Below are 24961 nucleotides of genomic sequence, written 5' to 3' on the forward strand. Positions count from 1 at the left end.
AGGATGTATGTTTTTTTTAGCATGGAAAGTTAGAGCCTTTTCCCATTTCCGGGCACATGGGCCGGCCTGGCCAGACACGAAAGGGTTGTGGGCCGCATCGGGCTTTGCGGGGCTGGTCAGATGGCCGGCATTATCGGAGAAGCCTCGCCGAGTCGGACACCGAACTCCGTCGTCGTTCTGGATCCTCCTATTCGGATACCGAGTGTCGATCCAGAACAATGTTCCCAGATCCTGAGATGATGAGATCAGGTAATCGTCGGTAAATTTCTGCCTGACCAGCTAAATTAATTGTTCTCCGAGCGATGGCTAGGAATAGGAAGGTTCTGTTTTCTCGCCGGCGGCGAGCTGCCAGCGATGAGGACCACCTTAGCGCCCTCCCCGACGACCTGCTCCTCCACATCCTCGGCCGTCTCGACACCCGCAGCGCGCTCCGCGCCGCCGCGCTCTCCAGTCGCTGGGCCCACCTCCCTCGCGAGCTTCCCGCCCTGGATCTTAAGGTCACCGACGCACTGCCACAGCGCTACCGGCGGTGCCTCGACCTCCTCCACGAGGCAAGGCATTCGGACGGGCTACTCGAGTCTATCCGGGGGCTAGAAGCCATCGCCCGACGCGTAAGAAACCTCATGTCTAGTCGAGCTCACCGGCGCGTGCGCAGGCTATCGCTCGAGATCTTCCAGTTCTGCACCTCCGCCAGCATCAGCCGCTTGGTCGCTGACGCCGTCGATTCCTGGCGCGTTGAGGATCTCGAGGTTGTCGCCAAGTCCACGGGGCCGACCCTGCTTCGGCATCCGGTCTACAGATTCACCTGTGGCCGCATCAGCAGCAAGCCCGGCGAGTCCTGCCTCCGGAGTCTCAAGCTCGTCAATTGCCTGCCTCCGTCGCTAGAGGGGTTCACCGCGCTCACCAAGCTGGTACTGAGGGACTTGCCCATATCCACACCCGTGGCTGTCTACCAGGGCGTGGTCACCGCGTGCCCGCAGCTCCGAGTTCTTCATCTCGTGTCCTGCCAGTTCCACAGAAAGAAAGCTCGTTGGCTGGTATTGGACTCGCCCATGTCCGAAATTAGAGAGCTTGTTGTCGAGGGTGAGTTGATGGCCGTCAAGCTCCGCTCTCTCCCGAAACTCGAGAGCCTCACTACCGTGGACGCCGACGTTCAACTGTGTTCCGACGCCGTCCCGTGCCTAGCGCACGTGAGCCTCGTCTTCTCGGTTTGCCCACTATACTACTGGATTCTCAACCACTTGATCTCCATGTTCATGCTCGTCTTGAAAGACGCCGTCAGGATCAGGAATCTCATACTGCGGTTCACTGGGCCAGAGATGTGGATTGTGCACAACAAGAATCCCTTTCCTCGGATGCCCAATCTGAAGAAGCTGCTTGTTGCGGACGTGCCTTCCTCCTGGGACGTCTCATGGCCCCATGTCCTCATCCGGGCAGCGCCACTGCTTGAGAGCCTCCATGTCCATGTCTCCCAATGCGAACATGAGGAGCAAGAGCCAGACCAAGATGCATCGTACGCGCAGCCTTTAGCTTCGCACAGCCACCGCCATTTGAAGGAGCTGGTAGTCGTTGGCTTTCAGAGGATGAGGATGCAGCTAATTCAACTTGTGAGGTTCACCATGGATTCTTCGACGGTGCTGTGCCGTGTTGCTCTGCTCAAGCATGGCCATGTCGAGGACAAGGGACCCTGGGACTGGGAGATGGTGAGCCAGCAAAGCACCTGGAGCAACGAGGAGAAACTTGCAGTCCTGGATGTGATTGGCTCTTCGGAAGCCCAAATTGAAGTGGTGCTAGGCTGAATTCAATCTGTGTACTGTATAGTAGTATGTCTTACAATATGGTGATTGATTTTGGTAATTTGAGAAGAAATCAGTCTTTCAACTACCTCCAGATTCTGAAGATTGTTGGACGTGGCTCTGGGAGGCAAAAGAAGTGTACACAGCCAGATCAGTACATAACGCAAACTTTGTCAGCTTGACGAGATGTGACTCTTCCCTCTTGGTCGATGCTCTGTTGTATATTTTCTGCCTGTGTTTTCATTCGGGGTAGAATCTGGACTGCTCACAGGTTAACGAGATGAGGCCTCCGTCACAACGACAAATGTGTGTGCTGCAATGCCATGGAGGAGAATGCTCAACACCTATTTGGGGATCAATCCTCAATTGGGCAGGCTTTAATTACAACCACACACCTGAACCTTAGATCTTGGTTGACGGGGCAGAGTCTTGAAAATGAGCGCAGAAGCATACAACAGATCATCAGCAAGATCAAGACAGCTGCCTTGGGCATGGGTGAGCTGGGGTCGTTTCGTTTAAAACACGAATGAAGGGTAGTTTAGTTCAGTTCATTTCGTTGGCATGTTCTGATACAGGCTCTTTTTTTTCCCTGTCCTGGTTTTGGTTGGGAACTAGTAGGCTGCTAGTTTCTCCTCTTATTTTCAGTTTCTATTGCTTACGCTTTCTTCGATTTGGTTTGTTTTCTGTCTTTTGGCATTTGTATTCAGTCGTGGCTTGATTTATCTTCTTTGAGAGCAAGATTGATCGATATACTTCTCAGTTTTAAATTGTTACTATTTTTTAAATGTTGTGTAACTGAAATGTCCCTTGTGCATATCATTCGAGTTACATTTTTATGGACCTAAAGGCTCAGCAGCATCATAGACTGGTTAAAGGTGTTTACTTGTGAATTATACTGTCCAAGTCAGTCAATGCTTTCCATAGGCTGAGATGGGCAATTATCATCCTCCATAACGTTGTATTTTGGATAAATCGGTACAGCTGTCAGCACTAGTGTACTACTATGTGATATGATTGAACTAAGTATGCACGTAGTGGATCCATGAGATTTCACTAGTAATTATCAGAAATACACTTGACATACCTCCAGTGGATTGTTCTGCTCTGTTCGTTGGAGAGTGATCTGATGTTCAAGGAAATGTATAAGCCAGAAAGCTGAGACAAATAGAACTTCCAACATCAACTAATAAATTCTGAAAATCCAGAATATAGTGTGCAGTAGAGAAATGATATGATTGAACAATAATACTTTTGGAGAAGTGAAAGGCATTGCGTTTCTTGGTCCAGAAATTGAAATGGGAATTTTGAAATAAACTATAAATGGGACGTTGGCGGAATCTCACTTGACACCTTAGCCCATATCCAGGTTTATGCGATATGAAACATTGTCAAATACTTCATACCAAATGCGGACCCTTCAGTCATATTAACTCTAGATTTTATAGGAACACATCTGTAGCCACAGAAGCTTATTCCTGTAAGGAATATGTCACACAAGATGACTATCTTTTTTGAACTTGGGTCGGTGACAACTGAATAAGTTCCTTGAAAGACGCAATCAGGGTCAAAATATGTCCGCGCTTCAAGCGCAAGGCATTCCCCTGCTATGTCTGTAATAAGTATGACGAAAGGGAGATTGATTATTAAACCACATGCGGCTATGATGAACTCACTTCTGTAGTACAACGATGCTTAGATAGATGGGCCGGAGGTTGGTCGGGCATGCCAGCTGTGTCGGTGGTTCCTCTACTTTGTGTTGTCTCGACCTTCGTCGAATATAGGTAGAGGCATATCCATTTTGATCCTAATCTATAGTATCGTCCAGTCTGGTTCCGTATATCCATTTTATCTATCTTTTCAGAAATCTTGCTAGGGTATGCTACTTTACTGTTTTCTCTTCCCTTGCAATCTAGTTGAACCTCCCTTGATCAGGAATATTTATTTGTAGGTTCTAAGACATTAACAACTGGCTCTCCAGTATTCCTATCATCAAGTTTTTCTGTTTCTATCATTAATTTAGCAGGTATAAGTCAAAAGCTTAGCTCGCTTATTTCGCTGGCAGGGGAAAACAAAAGAGATATTGTTCGATGTATGATCGGTCCGTAGCGGGAATATTTTGAACCGACGTAGCTAGGCGGGTATTACATTCAAAGTTTGGGATTGACGCCAGTTTGATCGATTTGACTCGCTTTAACTAAATTTTTAGCAGTCAATGAATATAATGGCCAATGAGCTAGCGATCATTTGTGTCAGATTTCTACAGAGCCAATTGGAGGAGAAATTACAATGGTATAACGTGTAAAAAATACTGGGTTGACACGTTGTACTTCGCAGACAAGCTTGCTAGAGAGTGTTTAAACCAAAAGATATCAAATCCAAGAAGATGTTCTATGCGGAGCTGCATATAAGAATGTTTTGCGATACCTTTTTGGTCCTTAAATTATTTTCTCTTTCCAAGCTTTTGAGACTTGTCAGCTGAAGATTGTGTCTTTCTTTTAGAGTGTTGGCGGACTGGAAAAAAACACACATAAATGGTATAAAGTAGAAAACATATTACCTTCCTCCCTCACTTTACGAAGAAAGTTCCTAACCTGAATATCATCATATTACAATTCCTTCTCAGCCAGAACACCCTCTTATATTTTGACTCTAAGCTAGAGATATGCTGAATTAATAGTTTCTATTTATCCAACACAACATTATAGGCATCGCAACACTCTTTTTCAACCTCATCCATGTCACTTCTTTTTTCAGTTTCGGATAGTTTTAGGTTGTCAAAATCAAGTGTATCAATTGTCAGATTTTCAGAGTTCAGCCAAAAAGGCATACTCGATCATCAGAGTTTCACTGAAATCAGCCATAATGAGATAAGAGTTTTTTTTCTAAAAATTTACACACCCTCAACACCAATCTTCACACGGTCACATTCGATGTAATTGCAAAAATGACAGTTTAGTTTCGCCTTTGGTACATAACTGATGGAGACTTTGCTTTTAACTTCATCTAGTCCTACATTGAAATGTTACATGTGTCTAATTTAGGGGAGTGATGTTTTGGCACATGGGAGTGTATGCTCCCTTTATTTAAAAATGCATGTTAGACACATTTTGAAATATCAAAAAAATTGAAACAAAAATTCCGCACGTACATCTTCATGTGGTAGATGCTCACAAAGTCGTTTTATGAAAAATTGACTTGTAGTGTGACGTGTGTAAAAAAGACAAAATTCAGTGATAAAATAAAGACTTGTCACAAGATAAAATTTCTCTTTTTCACATAGACTACAAAAAATATCATTTTTCGTGAAACTTGGCGAACACATATATATTATAGAGTTGTACATGTAAATTTTTTTGTCAAAATTTTTTCACACTTGAAAAAATGTTTTTATGGTAGAGGGATCATACGCACCCGAGAGCCGAATTGAGTTTCACTAAGTTACTCACCACTAGATTATGTAAAGAAACAATAATTGGGAAATAAATTATTCATTAATTTGTCTTGTTTCAACAAACTTAACATAAAGCTTAATTAACATGGTCTCATTTAGATCACTGAACCTATCATCTATTTTAAATCATATCATTAATAAAGTTACTAACATGAAAAATGTTTGAAAATCATTAGAATAACATGATTGAAAAGTTTTGGTGTTTGTTTAGATGTTAGACTAGACTAAATTAGGTGAAACTCAATTCGGCTCCCGGGTGCGTATGATCCCTCTACCTATTATTTCTCTACGAACACTGAGAAGAGTATATAGGTATAAATATGTATGAGCGTCCATTGTTTCAGACCTATTTAGTTGTATTTTTTTAGCAAGATAGATATTTTTTTAGGTGATGACCATCTAGTCTAGAATTTTATGGGCACATGCACGTGTAAATATATGTAAGTTAGAGTCCAATAACAAATGTAAAGTATTTTGGCTAAATCTGTACAGTACTAGTGTACTACTATGTGATATGCTCCAAGTAAGTATGCAGGTAGCAGATCCAGGAGATTTCACTAGTAATTACCAGAAATACACTTGACATGCCTCCAAGACTTGACAAAACTGTCTGTGAAATTATGATGGCAACCAGATACCTGAACCTTACATGCGCATCTTGGCGATCTGACGGGTGAGAACAATCCCTGAACCAAGCATAGGAGAGTCCAAAAACGTAAGGAAACTAAGCATTCGATGCATTGCAAATCATTTGGTAAGTCCATAAGAGTTATTTTACGGCAAGTACATAAGCCGCAAGGACACTTGAATATATATCTTACATGAAGTCTGTGTGACTAACTGAACAATGGCACACATATTTCTGAACCAAGGATGCAATTGTGCTCTTATTCCTGGTAGCCTAGAACAGATTTGATTGATTTGTGTTTTATGGCCTTGCTTACAGGCTTGACTGAATGTAGTGTGCGGTAAAGAAACGATTTTATTGAACCATAATACTTTTAGAGAAGATGGAAGGCATTTGTGTATTATCTTGGTCCAAAATTTGAACTATAAATATTCAAATAAACTATAAGTGGGACGTTGGCGGAATCTCACTTGACACCTTAGCCCATATCCAGGTTTATGCTATCTTAACATTGCCAAGTGCTATAACAAATGCCAATCCTTCGGTCATATTAATTCCAGAATTTATAGGAACACATGTGTAGCTACAGAAGCTTGTTCTTATAAAGAATATGTCACAAAAGATGACTTTGTTTTGTGAACTTGGGGTGAAAACTGAATAAGTTCCTTATACATCTCCCAAAAATGCAGTGAAGCCCCATTACTGATAACCTGCAATTGCAGTGATCATCGCTATGTATGTATGGCTTGCTTTCATAGCATATCCGGGTTTATGCTATATAAAGCATTATCAAGTACTCCATACCAAATGCGGACCCTTCAGTCATACTAACTCTAGATTTTGTAGGAACACATGTAGCCACAGAACCTTATTCCTGTAAGGAATATGCCACACAAGATGACTATCTTTTCTAAACTTGGGTGACAACTGAATAAGTTCCTTGAAAGACGCCATCAGGATCAAAATATGTTCGCGCTTCAAGCGCAAGGCGTTTTCTCGTTCTGTCTATAATAAGTATGACAAAAGGGAGATTGATAATTAAACCACATGCGGCTATGGTGAACATTAGAACAATGTTTAGATAGATGGATCGCGGCTTGCTAGGGCATGTCAGCTGTGTTGGTCGTTCCTCTACTTGTGGTTTGTGTGTGTTTCTGTCCCAAAGGCTACTCTAACCTGCTGCTAGAAAGCAAGAGATAGGGTTCTAGAACCCCCTCACCACCACCACCAAAACACACAGATAGATTAGATTGTAAAAAATCATGTTCATATCTTCAGTATTAATTGGAATTCTCCTAGTCTTGTGATCTGAAAATTGAACATCTCACAAGCATAAAACCAAATAATATGATGTTGCAAGAAACATTGTAAGTACTCATGACTAAAATCTCTAGTGAGATCTGTCTACCACATATGGGGAGTTGGCTAGTTAAGTTTACTCACCTAGAAGATGATTAGCAAATAGCTTAACATCAAAGATTTCAAAATCTTGAATTTGTTATTGTGCTAAGAAGTATTAGAGGTAACCACCGTAGCCTTGTCAAATTTTCAGATTTCAGACAAAAAGATATACTCAGACATCACTCTCAAATCGATGATAATGAGATTAGATTTTTCTTTTCTAATAATTTACACACCCTCAAGACCAATCTTCACATGATCACATTCGGTCTAATTGAAAAAATGACAATTTAGTTTTGGCTTTGGTACATAAATGATAGAGACTTGATTTTAACTTCATCTAGTCCAACATCTAAATGTTACATGTGTCTACTTCAGTCTAGTCTAACATCTAAACAAACACCACAACTTCTCAATCATATTATTCTAATGATTTTCAAATATTTTTTAAGTGACTTTAATAATGACTTGAATTAAAACAGATGGTAGGTTCAATGATCTAAAAGCCATCATGTTAAGCTTTCTGTAAAGTTTATTGAAACACGACAAAATTGATATATAATTAATTTATTTCCAAATTATTGTTGCTTTACGTGCTCTAGTGGCAATTACTTAAAGGGTATTATTTATCTATGAACATTGAGAAGAGTGTATAGCTAATTAGCTATAAATATGTATGAGCTGCCATTGTTGTATCTGTTGAGCAAGATAGATATTTTTTAAGTGATGACCATCTAGTCTAGAATTTTATGGGCATGGACACATATAAATATATGTAAGTTAGAGTTTAATAACAAATGTAAAGTATTTTGTAGGGAAATGCACCCGTGGTCCCTTCATGTGCCTCTGCACACTCTGTTTTTTGTTGAGAAAACGGCCTCTGCACACTTTTGTTGTTGTTGAGAAAACGTGCCTTTCTCTTGTATGTATGTCTTGCTTGCTTTGCATATCTGAATTGATGAACATTCAGTAATACAAATACTAGCAAAACTGAACCACCCACATTCTAAAGATCATCAACTTAGTCCGCAGTTGCCAATTCATTATCAGAGAAGTCCTATGGCTTGTATTCAGATTTGAGGTAAAAGGAACGTGTCCAGGATTAAACATGTATGCTACTTTGTTACCTTTCTTGGTCCAAAATTTAAAATAAAAATCTATACTATTATACCGGAGTTTGTCATTGTTCACCCAACGTGTTTGATGGTCTTTATTGGAAGCATCATTTGGTAAGTCCATAACAGAGTTTTTTTATATCAAGTACATAAGCTGCAAGGACACTTGAATAAATTTCGTAGTTAAAGTTTGTGACTCACTGAACAATCGCACACTTATTTCTGAATAGAGGATGCAATTATGCTCTTATGCCAGACAGTCTAGAACAGATTTGATTGATTTGTGTATGATGGCCTTGCTTACAGGCTTGACTGAATAGAACAGTAGAGCCATACACAATAGTACCTTTGGGAGATTTTTTTTTTCTTATTGGTTGGTGGAGTTTTTCTCACACCAAGAACAGCTCTTTTCAAGTTGAACTTGGGCGTCCCCACTTGATGCAAAGTCGGCTTCATATATGTTTTCGTAAGAACAATATTGTTAGACTAAAAAGGCAAACATAAGACATGAATAAGAATTACTAGTGGACATGACTAATAGCAAACATAAGACAAGAACCATAGTACACTGATTACATTACAAACGTAGTACATTGATTCCATTATTACATTAACAAATTACTACTACATGATACAAGAGCTAATCATGTTGGAAATCATTTCACATCTGCATTGCTATTTGATCTCTCAAGTTATTGTCTGCAAGGTTGTGTCCTTGGTGGTTATCATCCCCATTCGGCAAATCAACATGGTTAGCAACATCAATAAGGTCTTCATCTTCATGGTCAAGCCACTCTTCGTCACCATCTTGCCTTCTGATTATGTTGTGCAAGATTGCAGTAGCCGTAGGGATCTTCACTTGGTTGTTCAGTTGGTGGAAAGTGGCAACATGTAGGATAGGAAACCTCTTCTTTAGTATTCCTATGTTCCTTTCCACAATGTTTCGCATCAGTGTGACAATGATTAAATAACTCTTGGTAGTTCTATGGGCGATGGTGTACATGGCCCCATTCCTTCAAGTGATACCGCACGCCACAGTATGGGGCGAGGAATTTCTCTTTGTTTGTGTATCCCTTTCTCCCTCACTTTACGAAGAAAGTTCCTAACCTGAATACCATCATATTACAGTTCCTTCTCACCCAAAATATAGCAAACCCTCTTATATTTTGACTCTAAGCTCGATGATAATAAGATAAGAGTTTTCTTTTCTAAAAATTTACACACCCTCAACACCAATTTTCACATGGTCACATTCGGTGTAATTGTAAAAATGATAGTTTAGTTTTGCCTTTGGTACATAATTGATGGAGACTTGCTTTTAACTTCATCTAGTCCTACATCTAAATATTATATGTGTCTAATTTAGTCTAGTCTAACATCTAAACAAACAACAAAACTTCTCAATAGTATTATTCTAATGATTTTCAAACATTTTTCATGTTAGTTACTGTATTAATGATATGAATTAAAATAGATGATAGGTTCAATGATCTAAAAGTGATCATGTTAGGCTTTATGCTAAGTTTGTTGAAACACGACAAATTGATAGATGATTTAGTTCCAAATTATTGTTGCTTTACATGTTCTAGTGGCGAGTACTTAAAGGCTATTATTTCTGTATGAACATCGAGAAGATTATATAGGTATAAATATGTATGAGCTGCCATTGTTTCAGACCTATTCAGTTGTATTTGTTTAGCAAGATAGATATCTTTTAGGCGACGACCATCTAGTCTAGAACTTTATGGGCACAAACACGTGTAAATATATGCAAGTTAGAGTCCAATAACAAATGTAAAGTATTTTGGCTAAATCTGTACAATACTAGTGTACTACTATGTGATATGCTCCAACTATGTATGCAGGTAGCAGATCCAGGATATTTCACTAGTAATTACCAGAAATACACTTGACATGCCTCCAAGACTTAGCAAAATTGTCTGTGAAATTATGATGGCAACCAGATATCTGAACCTTACATGCACATATTGGCGATTTGACAGGAGAGAACAGTTCCTGAAACATTTTTATCCAAAACGTAAGGAAACTAAGCATTCGATCTCAAACACATCTAACAAGATGCCGCCCATTAACCTAGAAAAAACAAGGAGAAGACGAAGGTTAAACGTCCAGATCCGTAGAAGCCTAATAACTAACCAAGATCGACTTTGGCATAAATAAAGAAACAAAGAAAGCACCTCGCGCGCCTGATGTCTCTTCCTGTAGCAACTAGACGGCGTAAAGCTTTCTCATCGGAGCAGACCGCAGTCACCACTACACAGTGCCCTCTTTCCTCTCCTCTCCTCGACTAGCAAGAGTCACAGTGCCCTCTCTCCTCTACTCGACAAGCAAAAGTAACATTGTCCTCTCTCCTCCTCTCCTCGATGAGCAAGAGTCAAAGTTTAAGTCGATCGCACGCGCTAGCCGCACGCGGTCGGTGACAGCTGCTACTTATAAAACATAGGAGAGGTTGGGGCAACAGGATCTTTGTTGCTTGTGGATTGATGGACGGCTTAGATGTAGAGCGCCAAGGATAGATGATGTGAAGTTGCATGCCTAACCTGGGGCAAACAAAACGCCCCCATGTAATTAGTGAGGTGATGAGACCCATGTATGGGCTATTTAACTGGAACTAGAAACCGTGGGGCTGGTTTGTTTTACATGTTCTCCTTTTTTTTGCTTTCATCAACATAGTAAAGCAACAAATCCTGTATAATACCGAATGCCTCCCGCGTCCCAAACAACCTGTGAGTTCTCCAGATTTTGGCTTCCTCGGTAGATTCTCTTCAATTGTTACTAAATGGTAACAAAACCTCTTAGTATTTTGTATGGCAATAATCAGAGTTGAAACCTTACAGGTCGTTTTAAGCTCCTAGTATTTCGTATCGCAATAAATCATAGTTGAAACCTTAGAGGTTGTTTTAAGCTCCTAGTACGGAGTATTTCGTATGGCAATAATCATCACTTACCTTAAACCTTAGAGGTCGTTTTAAGCTCCTAGGTCTTATCCAGTTTTGCAAAGAGACGACAGCATCAATAACTCTCAAACATTGCAATTATTTGTTTGTTTGAGAACAAAATAGAGAAGGGGACAAAGACAAATGAAAAAAAATCATACGTTAAAGTCTAAGTCACACGCGACGCACACGTTGGATACACCCTTCTTCATATTTCGAGTCTGGGTCCAAGTTCAAAATTTGATGGGGGGATCAAGATATTGAAGATTTAAATGGGATGAATATTCTGGTTTCTCTTTTGTCTGTCCGTTGATGGAAACGATCCACAAACACTATATGCAAGAGGGCCCTCTAGACAAGTAGATCATCTCGATTCTCAATAATCTAGACACTTGATTTATCGGTTGATGTACAAGTAGATCATCTCGATTCTCCATAATTAATGTACCAAAATTGGAATTTGAACCTGGACTGTACTTCCATGATTGCCGCTTTGAGAGCTGGGCGGGGTAGACCAGCTAGCAACTGATCTTCCATGATTGTCGATGTATAGATTATGCTTCTTTCTTTCTGAATGCCGTCGATCGTGGCTACATCTAGCGACCTTTTTATTCTACCAGATGGTCATATATGTTGATATAAGCAATTGGGATTCATTAAATTCAGGATTTTTAACCACGAGCAAATGAAAGTCACAGATATGGACTCCACGTATGTGGATTCACATGTTATTCACTCAAATCCAATTAACCTTGGGGCACGTGCTCCACTAGCAGGTATCAATACCAAAATGTAGCACTATTCTTATTGCAATTTGCAACCCTAATATAAATGTAAGTACTTTCTTCAATAGGCAAATATATTAACATCAGAGCTCATACTACAACATGGCTCGACGCCAATATGAAAGAAAGATGATATAAATACTCGCAGTTGATACTAAAGATTGCTTATGAAGCCAACACAGCTATCGTTCATCCATCGACAACACGAACTTGATATTACTACATATGCAATCTTTGAAGGCCTCCATCGTGCTCCATACCACACTTGATGCCCACGGGTGGCTCTCCTCGCAGCCTATCTAGCATATGCGCTCAAGGCCAAGGAGGACTAAGCTGGCGATTTTGAGGAACTAACACCAAGCTCAATATTAGATCTTAGTGGGTCCCCACCATTGAATATGATGATCAACGACCGGATTGGGGGATTTTTTCTTCTCACTACGATCTAGCGTTCACCCACCAGCTGAGCCAAAACAAGCGACCCCGAGTAGAACAATTTGCAGCCTCAGACCCACATGCACAAGGGCCCAAAGGTTATTGACACCTTTCGCCAGCTGAAAAGTAAACGATCAGTGGTGAAAGTGAGCTGGAGCAACCCAATCGGACATCCATAGCAATGTGCCCCTGGGAGTGTCCTGTTTGGCAAGAGGCCTTTAGAGCAAGTACAATAAGTTATAGTCAGCTGGCTATAAGGATTAAAATAGTATATTATTGCTTATTTGAAGGAGAGAGGGGAGGAGAGAGAAAGAGAGTGGACTCTTATGTATACCTGGGCATATCTTGGGCCGGGCCGGGCTTCGGGCCGGGCCAATAAAAGCCCGACACCTAAATGTTAGGCCCGAGCCCGGCCCGGCCCGACGAATTTCTGTATAATGTAGGCCCGAGCCCGGCCCGAGGCAACAGCCCGACAGCCCGAGGCCCGGCCCGAAGCTTTTGATTTTCTAGTAAATTTGGGGGAAAATACTCCACTATTACATACTACAACAGAAAAGTCTGTGCGAAATTAGTTGAGAAAAAGGAATCAAACATAGGGATGGATACATGAAGTTTATACACATTATACAGATCCATTTGAACTAACTAAGAAGTCGAGAGTTACAGGGAGATGACAATTAGATCGAGATCTGCATACACGCATAAACAAATAACTAGTACTCTTGGAATAAACAGATCTGCATACAGGGAGTGCTACTGGAATACACGAAACTACAAAAATCTGATGACTTGACGCTGCTCCAATTCAATGCAGACGCGCTGGAATCTGGATCCACTCTAACTTGAGAACGAGGTTTTGACCCGGAGGAAAACCACGAAGAAATCTGCACAGCCAAGAACGGGCGGACGGCGGCGTGTGCGCACGGCCGGACGACGAGAGGCCGGTGCACCGGCTGACGATTCCGGCGGCCGACGAGCACCACAAGGACTTGCACATGCGGGAGATATATCAAGAGGAGGGTGGAGTGTTTGTGCCTCTTCAGAGCCGCCACCGTCTGTGAGATGGGAGAGGAGGGGATTTGTGTTAGGGTTGAGAGGAGGGGCAGGGTAGCGGGAGGTATTTATACGGCGGCTGTAGGTGGGATCTGCGGAGCAAAGCATCAAACATTGCACAGAATGTTGAGTGGTCGGGCCGGGCCGGGCTAAATTCGGGCTGTAAATGAGGCCCGAGCCCGGCCCGAATTTTGCTTCGGGCTGTAAATTGAGGCCCAGGCCCGGCCCAGGGTATAAGCTAGGCTCGGCCCAGACCAGAATTTTCGGGCCGGGCCCGGGCCGGGCCGTCGGGCCGGGCTGCCCATGCCCAGGTATGCTCTTATGCAAGAGTCAGCTCTACAGACGTGCTCCTAGGTAGTTTGTGAGAGTGAAAGGTGGACCATACATTGATAAAGTACTACATTTCTATAGCTCACTATTGTATATGTTGGCTCTAAGTTGGTTGTAGATACTCCCTCCGTTTCGTTTTACTTAGCGTTCTAGCTAAATTACACATACCAAGACAAGCGACGGTAGAGCTATTTTAGTACTTTGATGGACTAATTTGCCCTCAGCTACAGTCCCACTTCCATGATTACCATAAATACATGCATGCACAGCCCACCATGCATGGATACGTCCTCGTCGCCTCGGTTCCTAACCAAATGAATGCATGCATGGCCACAGTCCTCTCTCAGCTTCGTGAGCGCGCGCAGCTTTCACTCTTTTTCTTCTACTGGGCGCCATTTCTGTCCCTTTTAAACCACTAAACTCAGCGCTAAACGAAAATTAGCGCCAGTTTTTCGCAGTGAAATTCTGAAATGTGAGCCGCAGTTTGTCGTCCAAATTTTGAACGCAGTTTCAGAGCACCACTATAAAACACCCGGTAGGTGAAACAATGGAGTCATTCCTTCATCTATCTCTCCTCTCTCCTCTCGTGATTGCACGCCATGGACACCAATGAGCAGATCGACCTGAATGAACCGATCAATTGGGACGAGATCGATGAAGAGTTCAGCGGTGACGTGTTCGGACTCAACTACGTCTATGTCTTTGAAGAGAACGATGATGGTAAGCTCAAGTTATACTCTCGTGATTTATGTTTTAGTTGTGTGTTCGTTCCTTGAATCAATGAACTGAAGCTGAAGCACCTTCGTAATTTCAGAGGCAAGCAACGAGCAGGCCAATGGCAACGCCGCCGGCCATGAGGAGGACAACACTGGTGTGGATGCGGACCCTTGATGATCACGGCCTGACTACCCATGCTCTCCGAGAATATGAAGATGGGGAATACTCACCAAAGAGCTTGGTGCCTTTTATACACAACACAAGAAGAGAAACCGGTTCCTTTTCACATGCTATGTGAGTTAAGAGAGAGGAAATGGCTCATGCATGCAGCCATGCATGAATCATGTTCACACTACATGCATGCCAACTATCATTAAGTGTGGAAGGGGAGACGAAGGTGTGGGAGGAAACAAGGAAGGGAGCTGAGCGATTCGTGTACTGGCTTTAATGCATGGCAGGACCAGCGTGGGGGCATATTGGGAAGTCAAGGTGCAAACGCTAAGTAAATTGGGAATTTTTTAAAAAGCTAGAACGCTAAGTAAAACGAAACGGAGGGAGTAACATGCACTTGGTTTATAGCCAGCAGCTGGCTCGAAAATGGTGAACGGAACCTGGCAACGCGCGAGGATGAAAACCACCCAATCATACAGCACCACGCGTCTGACAATGTACGTATTTCAATCAGGTATATGATCCGTATTTCCACCATACCCTGACAACATGCATTCACATTAACTCGTCTCTCACCAACCTGGCTGCTCTCCTTTCACCAACCTGTCCTCTCCGCCGCCGTGCAAAAGTGATGTACTACTTTACTTGCTGGATTTTTAAAATCTGCATAAAAAGTTTCTGAATTTCACTTGGGTCATTTTGAAATATTTTAGGATATCTCCGAGAAAAAAGAATTACCAAGTATTCCGAGATTACAAGAACACAAGGATCTTTTCTCATAATGAAAATAGCTTCATCCAGCTCAATTGTAAATTAACATTTGTTCAACTGAATATAACTTTCAGTGCCTACACAACATAGGTCTTTGAATTTCCAAAATCCACGTGAACCAGTATCACAGTTAATTGTGTCATTGGCCATCATTTAAAATGAATTCAATAAAATATCATCTTCGGCAAGCTCAATTATTCACCCAACAACCCCAAGAATGAACATGATTTTATCAATAATTCAGAACAAATTCAGTGGATAATCATCAACGAGCCAAATTCTGAAAAAAATACTAGCAAAATGAATGCAAAACGACAACCAACCAAAAATCTATAGTAAATCAAGTCAAATCCTCACCGAGAAGATATCGGGATGATGCATCCCACTAGAATCCTAACACATGAATTACTGACAGATTAGAGAAACAGAAAAATAGGCATGATTCCAAAATCAATTTGCAAACAAAATTCAATGCACAGGTTGAAGTAAGATCCGTGTAAATGAAAAAATATTATAAAGGAATGAAAGGCAGAAAATCTGAGAGAATGTCCATCGGCTGCGGGCCACCGCCTCCGCCGCCAACTAGGTAGAGAGAATGAGCGTCGGCTACGGCCCACCGCCGGCCGTCGAACTAGAGAGGAGCGTCGGCTGCCGGCCACCGCCTCGGCCGCCCACTGCTGCAGGCCACCACTGCCCCCATGCTAAATAGAAGAAGAGGCAGCGCACCTGCGTATAAGATCAGAATATGGTTGGGGAATCACGAAATTTCTGGAGGCAGAAGCGTGAAGGCCTGGACTTCTGTGTATCATCCAGGTGCCTCACCGGCGAAAAGCATCGCATTGCCTCCCATTCTCCATTGCCTTGTCGTGCTCGCTCCTCTGGCCGCCTCTGTTCCCCCCACGGTCGTGTTTATGAGCAAGAGAGAGAGGATTAGGTGGAGCTGTGAGAGATCACGGTTGGTGAGGTGAAGATAGGCTTTAAATGGAGCCTGCACCATGTACCTAAGTTGCAGTTATAGCACGCGTTCATGCATGTGCGTATACACCGTATACACTTAACCAAATCACAGGAAAACACCGTATAAGATAATTGCTATATTAAGTGCTAATCGCCGTGCATGGATGAGTGGACGCTATATCAACCTCGCGCGTTGCCAGGTCCCAAACGTCCGGGTCGGCAGCTGGCTACACTATTGGAATTGCTCTTATAGGTAGAATGTGTATGCTAATTAGATAGTCTTGATCAGTAGAAATTAATACTTACTACTACCTCCGCACCAAAATAAAAGAGTATTTAAGTAGGATATCTTAGCTCAGTAAAACCTTTTTTTTTGTAACAGAATAGTACTAGATTACACATGGGTATGCATGCTCTCTAACTGGTTAGTTAACCTTTGACGTCTAATATACTAGTGAAGTGATCTTCAATTCAACATCTAGCAACTAGTCGCCATAAGACAAATGACAAGCAGCGACACCTTTAGCGGAGTATGACCTATCGCGCTCTGTGGACGTCGATCGTCGAACACCTGCTGGTAGGCCAGGCAAGTGAGAGCTTCAACTGGAACGAAATGTGCATGACAAACTTCTCAGCTCAGCTCACATACCAAAACATGCCCAGCTCAAATCAGCTAAGATCAGCATCAAGAGTTTTCATTGTTTTTCCTCTACATTAAAAAAAATGAAACCATGTCTAGGAAGAACTAGACATTTTTTGATATAGTAGAAGCGGGATTTGACGTGACAATTTTCCAAAATTCGTCCCTAACAGGTCATAGTGGCGCACCCCAACTACCAAAGTTCGATCCCTGTCAGGAACGAATTCTAGAATTATCACGCCATGTTCTGCTTCTACTATATCATTAGTGTATAGTTCCTCCTAGACATTGTTTCATTTTTTTTCCTCTACATTTAAGAAAACATGTAAACTGATAAAATTTAAACATCATAAATCTGCAGCTAAATCTGCAGCTATAAGTTTATTATGAATGAAATATGGACTTGTTGATCAGCAGCTGGAACTAACCAAACCCACCACAGCAACAGCATGATGGCCACCCACCACAAGAGCAAGTCAGCACCACAGCAGCATCCCAGATTTTCTTAGCTCTGGTATAACAATAAACCAATTATGAGATACTGACACATAAGAATCATCCAGCAACTCATCAAGTTGGATTAAGCCACCTCTTAATTTAAGATGGACATATTACATCCATCAAATCAGTAAACAAACTCTTCTTCCAGAGAACAGTTTCTTACCCTAATAAACCTTCATAGCTTCAACACATTTTGTGGTGAGCGGACGCTCCATTTTCCTCCATTTCGTGGTGAGAGGAAGCTCCATCATCTGCAGGCTCCAATAAAATTTCACACATGCAACATCAGTTGGTCCTATAATTAAGAGAGACAAAATTGCTTACTGTCATGCACATAACAACAGCACTACTAAAAAATTAATTATATCTGAACATCCACTCATCTATTTGTCCACACCAAGACCTGAGATATCTACCCCTTAAAGTTAAAGATCACCACATGGTTAACGAATAAGAGACATAAAAAAGGGGAAAGCATCTACAACTTCATAACTGAGAATATATGCACTAGCACTGACAGTAAAAGATTTATTCTAACTCGTTAGATGCACTATAACATGACAGCAAACAGAGACTTGCAAATTTTCAATCGAAATGCTATATCACTCATACTACGGCGTACATATGTTTCAATTAAGGAAACAACAAACTTGATTAGAAAGGCGGCAAATGAAAATGCTTCCATAAACATTTGGAGAGAAATTCTGTATGTGGGCCTCGCAACGTCTACCCCTAAGTTTCATTTGAATTTTGTTATTCCATGTGGTTTTTCTCTTTCTTTTTTGAGTTATATTAGTTCATATGAACACGACCAAGTGCTTGCAAGATTTGGGCCGGTTGCCTCGATGTGGTAGATATGGACAGTGATACAGTTACACCAAAATCTCTCTCTTTGTCTTGTCGGCCTATGCGGTCCTAGGGTGTAGTTGTTGACCATAGGATTTGAGAAGGTTTTTAAACCAGTGATTGGAGCATGCGAGTGCGAGCACGTTTAGCCATTGACGGTTCTGGGCACATGGTGGATGATGCAACAGAGGTATTCTCTGCACATCATGTAAGAACTGTAGTTTAGTGTCGAGCGGTTTGATCGATGATACATGAGCGCATGAACAAGCTGATGCCCTTCTCGTGCTTTCTTGGTGCTGGTTGATCATCGTCTTTGGGTTCCGATTCTTTGATGATCTCACAAGCAAAATATACCGGAGAGATATACAGACACATGACATGGGCACGCTGCATGACACATGATTACTCGCCACAAATTAAGATGGAATGCACGAGGCTTCATTTTACAGATACATACATGCAGACGCTCGCCCTGCTCCAATGCCAACTTGCGTGTGTACATGGGTGTCCTGACCTCAAGTTTGTCACTACATGTACGGGTTTAGCACGTGACGTGGTGTGTCGTTTATATACGGGAAAAATATGGAAGAATCGATGGAGTATATGCGTTTATTATGTGTATAGCTACGTGCTAACATGGCTCATGGCTGTATGGCCACTTCCTTTGGTAGCGAGCACCAAACAAAAAAAATTCAAAGGCATCGGTCGGTCCTACAATACGAAAAGAGCGGGAACAGGTAACCCACGTACCAGCGCAAGAAATGAAAAGAAAATCCCAGGCGGGAGAGGACGTGGACAGCGACCCATAGGCATACATGGGTCAAGAAGCCCATTTTGCTGCAGCTGCAAGGAGCCGTCCGGCTGAGATTCTGGCCCGATCGAAAGCGAGCCCCCACCGAACCCTGAATCAATTTCTTAGTTGAAGTCTGTGTGACTAACTGCACAATCGCACACGTATTTCTGAACCGAGGATGCAATTATGTTTTTATTCCAGACATATTTGATTGGTTTGTTTATGATAGCCTTGCTTACATGCTGGACTGAATTTAGTGTGCAATAAAGAAATGATTTGATTGAACCATAATACTTTCGGAGAAGTGGAAGGCATTTGCGTTTCTTGGTCCGAAATTTAAAATGAAAATCTATACTATTATATTAGAATTGGTCGTTGGTCACATAACACGTTTGATGGTCATTATTGGAAGCATCGTGTCCGTCCAATCTAATCTCACGAATTAGAAAACAATCTTAGGTATAATATCAATCAACCCCGCACGGACATTAAAATACTTGCCAAAATCTTTCGTGCTCGCCCCAATCACAGGATTGTCTTTTTTCAAGAGTATGCCAAAGATGTACCATAATTTATAGAAGATAGAGGTTTGAGTATAAGAACGCTACTACTCGTTGCAAGCAACAAGTATAGCACACACTCCACTCCGGCTAGTCCGAGGACAACCACCACAAACGAAACAACAACAAGAAGAAAGAACCTATCCTAAGCTAATCAACCTAGCCGCATCTTGACTGACACCGAACGCCTCCAAAGAACAACCACTTCAAAATAAATCTCCTCGTCGACGCACCATCCCAAAGTAGATAAATGGAGGAACTTGGAGGGTCTCGAGAAGACATCGTCTTGGACTCCTCGGCCACGGCATGCACTGCGCACCTAATGGTCAACATTGGACAAAAACGAGCACCGGAGGAGCGCAACAAGGACCTCCTAGCCGTGTCTCCAAACGCGAAGCTCCCAACTGAGGGACGACATTGAGGACGCCGCCATCGCGCCGATCCAACTCCAGACCTAGGCTTTTGCCCGGAGACATCAACCAAACTGAAATGATAGCAAGTGAGGTGGCGACCACCTCGGCGACGCCTCCAAGGAGGGGAACACCACCCACGGGCGCAATCGTCGCCGACACCAACCAAAGACGGGCAAGACTTTCGTCTGTATTGTCGCATACCTCCCTCGCAGCTCACTGGTATTGGGCAACCGCCCACGCTCACACGACCGCCGCCTCATCACTTCATCGTTGTGGCCGAAGCGCTGTGGTACTCCCGTGACCCACACGGACGAGATCATCCAGTTCTCCATGTAGCACCTCCTTTCTTCCGCCCCCACGGTTGAAGAGCTGTTGCACCACCACTGCCACTCCAGCAGCAAAGAAACACACCAACCCTCAAACCCAGATCGGGCCTGGATGGGCCCAGATCTGGGTTGCACCGCCACAAGCCGGGCCGCCTGCGTTGCACCTTCCCAACAGGCCACTGCCTCTAGATCTTCCTCTGCAGATGGCCGTCACCTCGAGGACTAGCGCCAGGGCCCCGCTGCAACGCCACACCAGGCTCCCCCAGGACCAAGAAGGCCGCGACGCCAAGGTCTGCATCGCTGCCGCGCGCCGATGCCTCCGTGACCTCGTGCCACCGCCTCCACGGCCCCTCGCCTCGCGCCGAGCTGCTCCGCCGCTCCTCATCTCCCGCTCCCCGTGCGCCTCCGCATGGTCCACCACTGTGCGCAGCCCCGGTGACGCCCTCCTCCGTGCAGAGTTGGCCCATCAGGACGCGCTCTCTCCTCCCTTCCACCTTCGACGACCGGGTGCCGCCACCACCGCTGGCGCCGGTGGTGGCCAGGGGAGCTCTATGTGCGGCGGCTTTGTTCGCTAGGTTTTGGCCCCTGGGGTCACCCGCGCGTGTGACCCGGGAGGAAGGGGAAAATATATCACATGGACCAAACTCCGAGTGGAGGCTAGCGCACAAAAATCACGTGATTGTCACGATGAAAGGATAAAGCCAATCAGGTGAACTTGAAATACATGTGAAATCATGACGTTTACGCCCGGTACAACACATGTGGATATTCTCCTCCATCCCCCAATTTTCCCATACGAGTTTTCGCTTTTGTGACTTTTGCGGAGCTCTGTAGCGCCACCATGGAGAAAGGCGTTGCTACGGTCCATTCCCGTTGAGCTTTGTCGTCGGAGTCTTCTTTGACCTCACCTCCTGGATGCCCGCTTTCCACCTCACCTTGTGGAAGTCCAACTTCTCCCTGCTAGACCCGTTTTGCCCGCCCCAGCAGCCCCGATGCGCCCTCACCATGACCTGCTGATGGCGGCCACTAGAAATTCCATAAAGGTCTTTATACGTTGGGAATCCAAGTGAAGAGTGTTGTATCTGCAGAGTATCTTCTCCACAAGGGTGACTCGAGGGTTTATATCGAACTCTCTGGGAACTGGACAAAGAGTATTCCCTTCTCCCTTCTAGCAATCCTGCAAGTAAAATAAATCCTTGTGTCCCCAACTCCACCGTGTGGTTGTCAAGCACAAGGTTTCGCGTAAGTAAATAAAACACAAGTAGAAATAAAAACAAGTAAAACTAGAATAGATAACATAAGTAAGTAAAAACTGTAAAGAGGTTGATTGTTTTTGGAGTTTTGGATGCAAATAAGAAAAGTAAATATTTTTGTATTTTCGGATTAAAATAATGCAGCAAATAGAAAACAAGATAAAATCAATATAAAGGTATTTCTTGATATAAAAAAAGTGGACCAGAGTTCATGGGTTCACTTGACTATTCTCTCTTTAAGTTGTAGTGGACAAATAACAATTCATCAAGGAGATATGAAGGTGCAAATAATAGTATGCGTAAGATCATAATTAATATGGGCATCACGTCCTAACATAGAGATGATGCAACACATTTTTCTTATACTCCTAAAGAAAGAAACTTCATCAATCTTGTATTAAGAATTAACAGAGCATAGCCATAAGTACTTTGACATGAAGTTTGAATATCAAATATGCTACCTTGAACAAACAAGATCATCACTACTGTCACGTGATGAACATAGCACATGCATTCACTTTATCCCTAGTGAGGTAGCAAAAGAAAGGAAAATCCATAATAGTACTCCATCTAAATACACAAATCACCCCACATACGCTCTTGCATAGATGTTGGATCAGAACAAATACTTAAGAACGGGGTACATATCTAATATGCATCTATCAATACATCTTACACATAATATGATCAGATCTCATAGCACAATATCATAGAATAAGGATCCACCACATAGGTATTACAAATATGGCCATAATCATGTTAGGCAGCTCATATGGCACTAAGAACTATGAATAACATGAGAGAAATAGATGAAGCTACTGCCACAAACCCATAGTCCAGAGGTGGAATACTGTCCCTTGATCATGGTGATGATGATGAAGACGTTGGAGAAGGTGGAGATCCCTCCGGCGGTGATACCGGCGGAGTTCCTCCCTCCAATCTTCTCTGCAGCAGCCTCTGTTTTCGTGTTTCTGTGTTTGTGCGGTGCTCCCCTCTTGAGAACTCTTCGGGGCTATATATATATATAGTGATTTTTTAGGTCAAAATACGTCGGTGGGCAAAAGAATCAGGGTAATCGGACGATCGACGATCGAAAGAGCATGGGTGGCGCGCCCTCCCTTTGCTGGGTGCGCCACCTGGTCTCTTTCGGGCCTTAGGCCTCTCCAGGTGTGCTTCCAGGGCCCATAGTGCTTCTCCCGATGAAAAAATGATGCTCCACAAATCCCAGGTCAATTTGACTCCGTATAGGTCTCTGAAATTTAAAAATACGCAAAACAGAGTTTTCCTATTCTGCAGAGTTATAAACCAAATAAAGAGGATTATAGGTAAATCCCCATAAATCAATATAAAACATGGTATTATCATCATATATGTTGCAAATATGTGGGAATTCAATATGATAAAGGAAAAAGTTCAACTTGACTCTGTATAGGTCTCTGAAATTAAAAAGTACGCAAAACTGGGTTTTCCTGTTCTGCAGAGTTATAAACTAAATAAAGGGGATCATAGGTAAATCCCCATAAATCAATGTAAAACATGGTATTATCATCATATATGTTGCAAATATGTGGGAATTCAATATGATAAAGGATAAAGTTCATGTATGCATTTTACATGCATCAACATTCCCAAGCTTAACCTATGCTTGTCCCGAGAATAAAGGTGATAAAACTAACATGAACTTTAGAGTTTATAATATATGGCTTCTAAATAATCATGCAAAGTATCACAAGGTCCAATCAATATGGAATGACAATAAGTAATATGAACTCATCAAGTGATAACTCTTACATTCTACATAGCATGCATAAAAGTAAATATATAGCATTGTAAGAAACATGCATGATAAGTATTATAAATCTTAAAGCATGCTTAGAAGAATCATATAGAATTGTTGGAAGAATCTTTGTTCTCTCTTTTTAGGAATATTTCTTTTGACTCTTTAACACAAAAAAGTAAGCAAGGAATGTATGTGCTAAACCTCCAACAAAATAAAAAGTAGAGAGCATAAAACATGGTTTTGAGCTATGAAATTCATGTCGACAATAATAATAATAAGGATGGGGTACCAAGTATCTCATGTATGAAAATATCTATTTGTCATGAGTATGACCTCTTATGAGTAAGTGTTGCCTCACTTTCTTGAATGCTAAGGATTACACCTCGCGTTTCATAACTTTGGGTTACCAAGACCTTTTAACATACATGTTTCAACTAAGTATCTCAAATATATGACATCCATACCGGGACAACATGAAAAATAGGTGTTGAGCATCCTCTCTAACTCTCTCTCACTTTTTTCTCATACTCTTTCTTTTTGTTTTCTTTTCTCACTCTCTTTTTTCACAACTCTTTTTGTCACTCTTCCTATTGATGATGCTCGTTGCTGAAACTTTCACCATGATTAGGCAAGGCTTCGGTTAGCGGCACATTTCTCTTCTCTAACAATGCATGCCTGCTTGCTTAAAATAACCTCCATTCATTCCACAAGAGATAGTCATCAACAAAAGTGCAATGTTATTCTCTTGTCTAACAATGCATGCCTGCTTGCTTAAAATAAATGCTGATCAACGCAGGGTGCAATATCCCAAAAGTGCAATGTTGAAAGACTTCCCCAGTAAACAAGGTTATGTTCTAGCTCATTACTCATAATCAGTCAAACCAACAACAAAGCATAGTGTTATTTCCTACCAAACCTTACTTTCTTATAATCTTTAAAATTACACAAAAAGAAAATTTTGAAAAGGTTGGAGGCAAAACACACACATTATATTTGAAATAGCAAGTGCTATATAGGTAGGTATGATAGACACTGGATTTGAATTGAGCTTGAAAACAAGTCTACGCTTGTGTAAGAATTCAAATCTTTTGGCTAGCAAGAGGTCTAAAAGCATGCAATAGTATCCATAGACTATTCATTCACCATAAAACAATGATACTTAAAATTAAACATCTATGTATACTAGCAAGAAGTAGCACTGAATAAGGCACATACAAAATCATCACTCAATAGAGCATGTAAAACTAGAAATACAATACACAAAATAAATTTCAGCTTTTAG

The 24961-nt window shown here is 42.2% G+C and overlaps 1 protein-coding gene across 1 annotated transcript; it reads left to right on the forward strand.

Annotated features, from left to right (window-relative positions):
- The first annotated feature begins 302 nt into the window (after positions 1-302).
- On the forward strand, positions 303-2075 carry LOC124672780 (F-box/FBD/LRR-repeat protein At5g18770-like). The gene has a single exon (XM_047208956.1). It carries the CDS (start codon positions 303-305, stop codon positions 1797-1799), a length of 1497 nt encoding a protein of 498 aa, XP_047064912.1. The 3' UTR covers positions 1800-2075.
- The last annotated feature ends 22886 nt before the right edge of the window (positions 2076-24961 follow it).

Source organism: Lolium rigidum, chromosome 7, assembly GCF_022539505.1.
Source record: "Lolium rigidum isolate FL_2022 chromosome 7, APGP_CSIRO_Lrig_0.1, whole genome shotgun sequence".
Classification (NCBI taxonomy): domain Eukaryota; kingdom Viridiplantae; phylum Streptophyta; class Magnoliopsida; order Poales; family Poaceae; genus Lolium; species Lolium rigidum.

Bases quoted from the DNA above. Each gene is read 5' to 3' on its own strand.
- LOC124672780 (XM_047208956.1), top strand. From the start codon at position 303: ATGGCTAGGAATAGGAAGGTTCTGTTTTCTCGCCGGCGGCGAGCTGCC.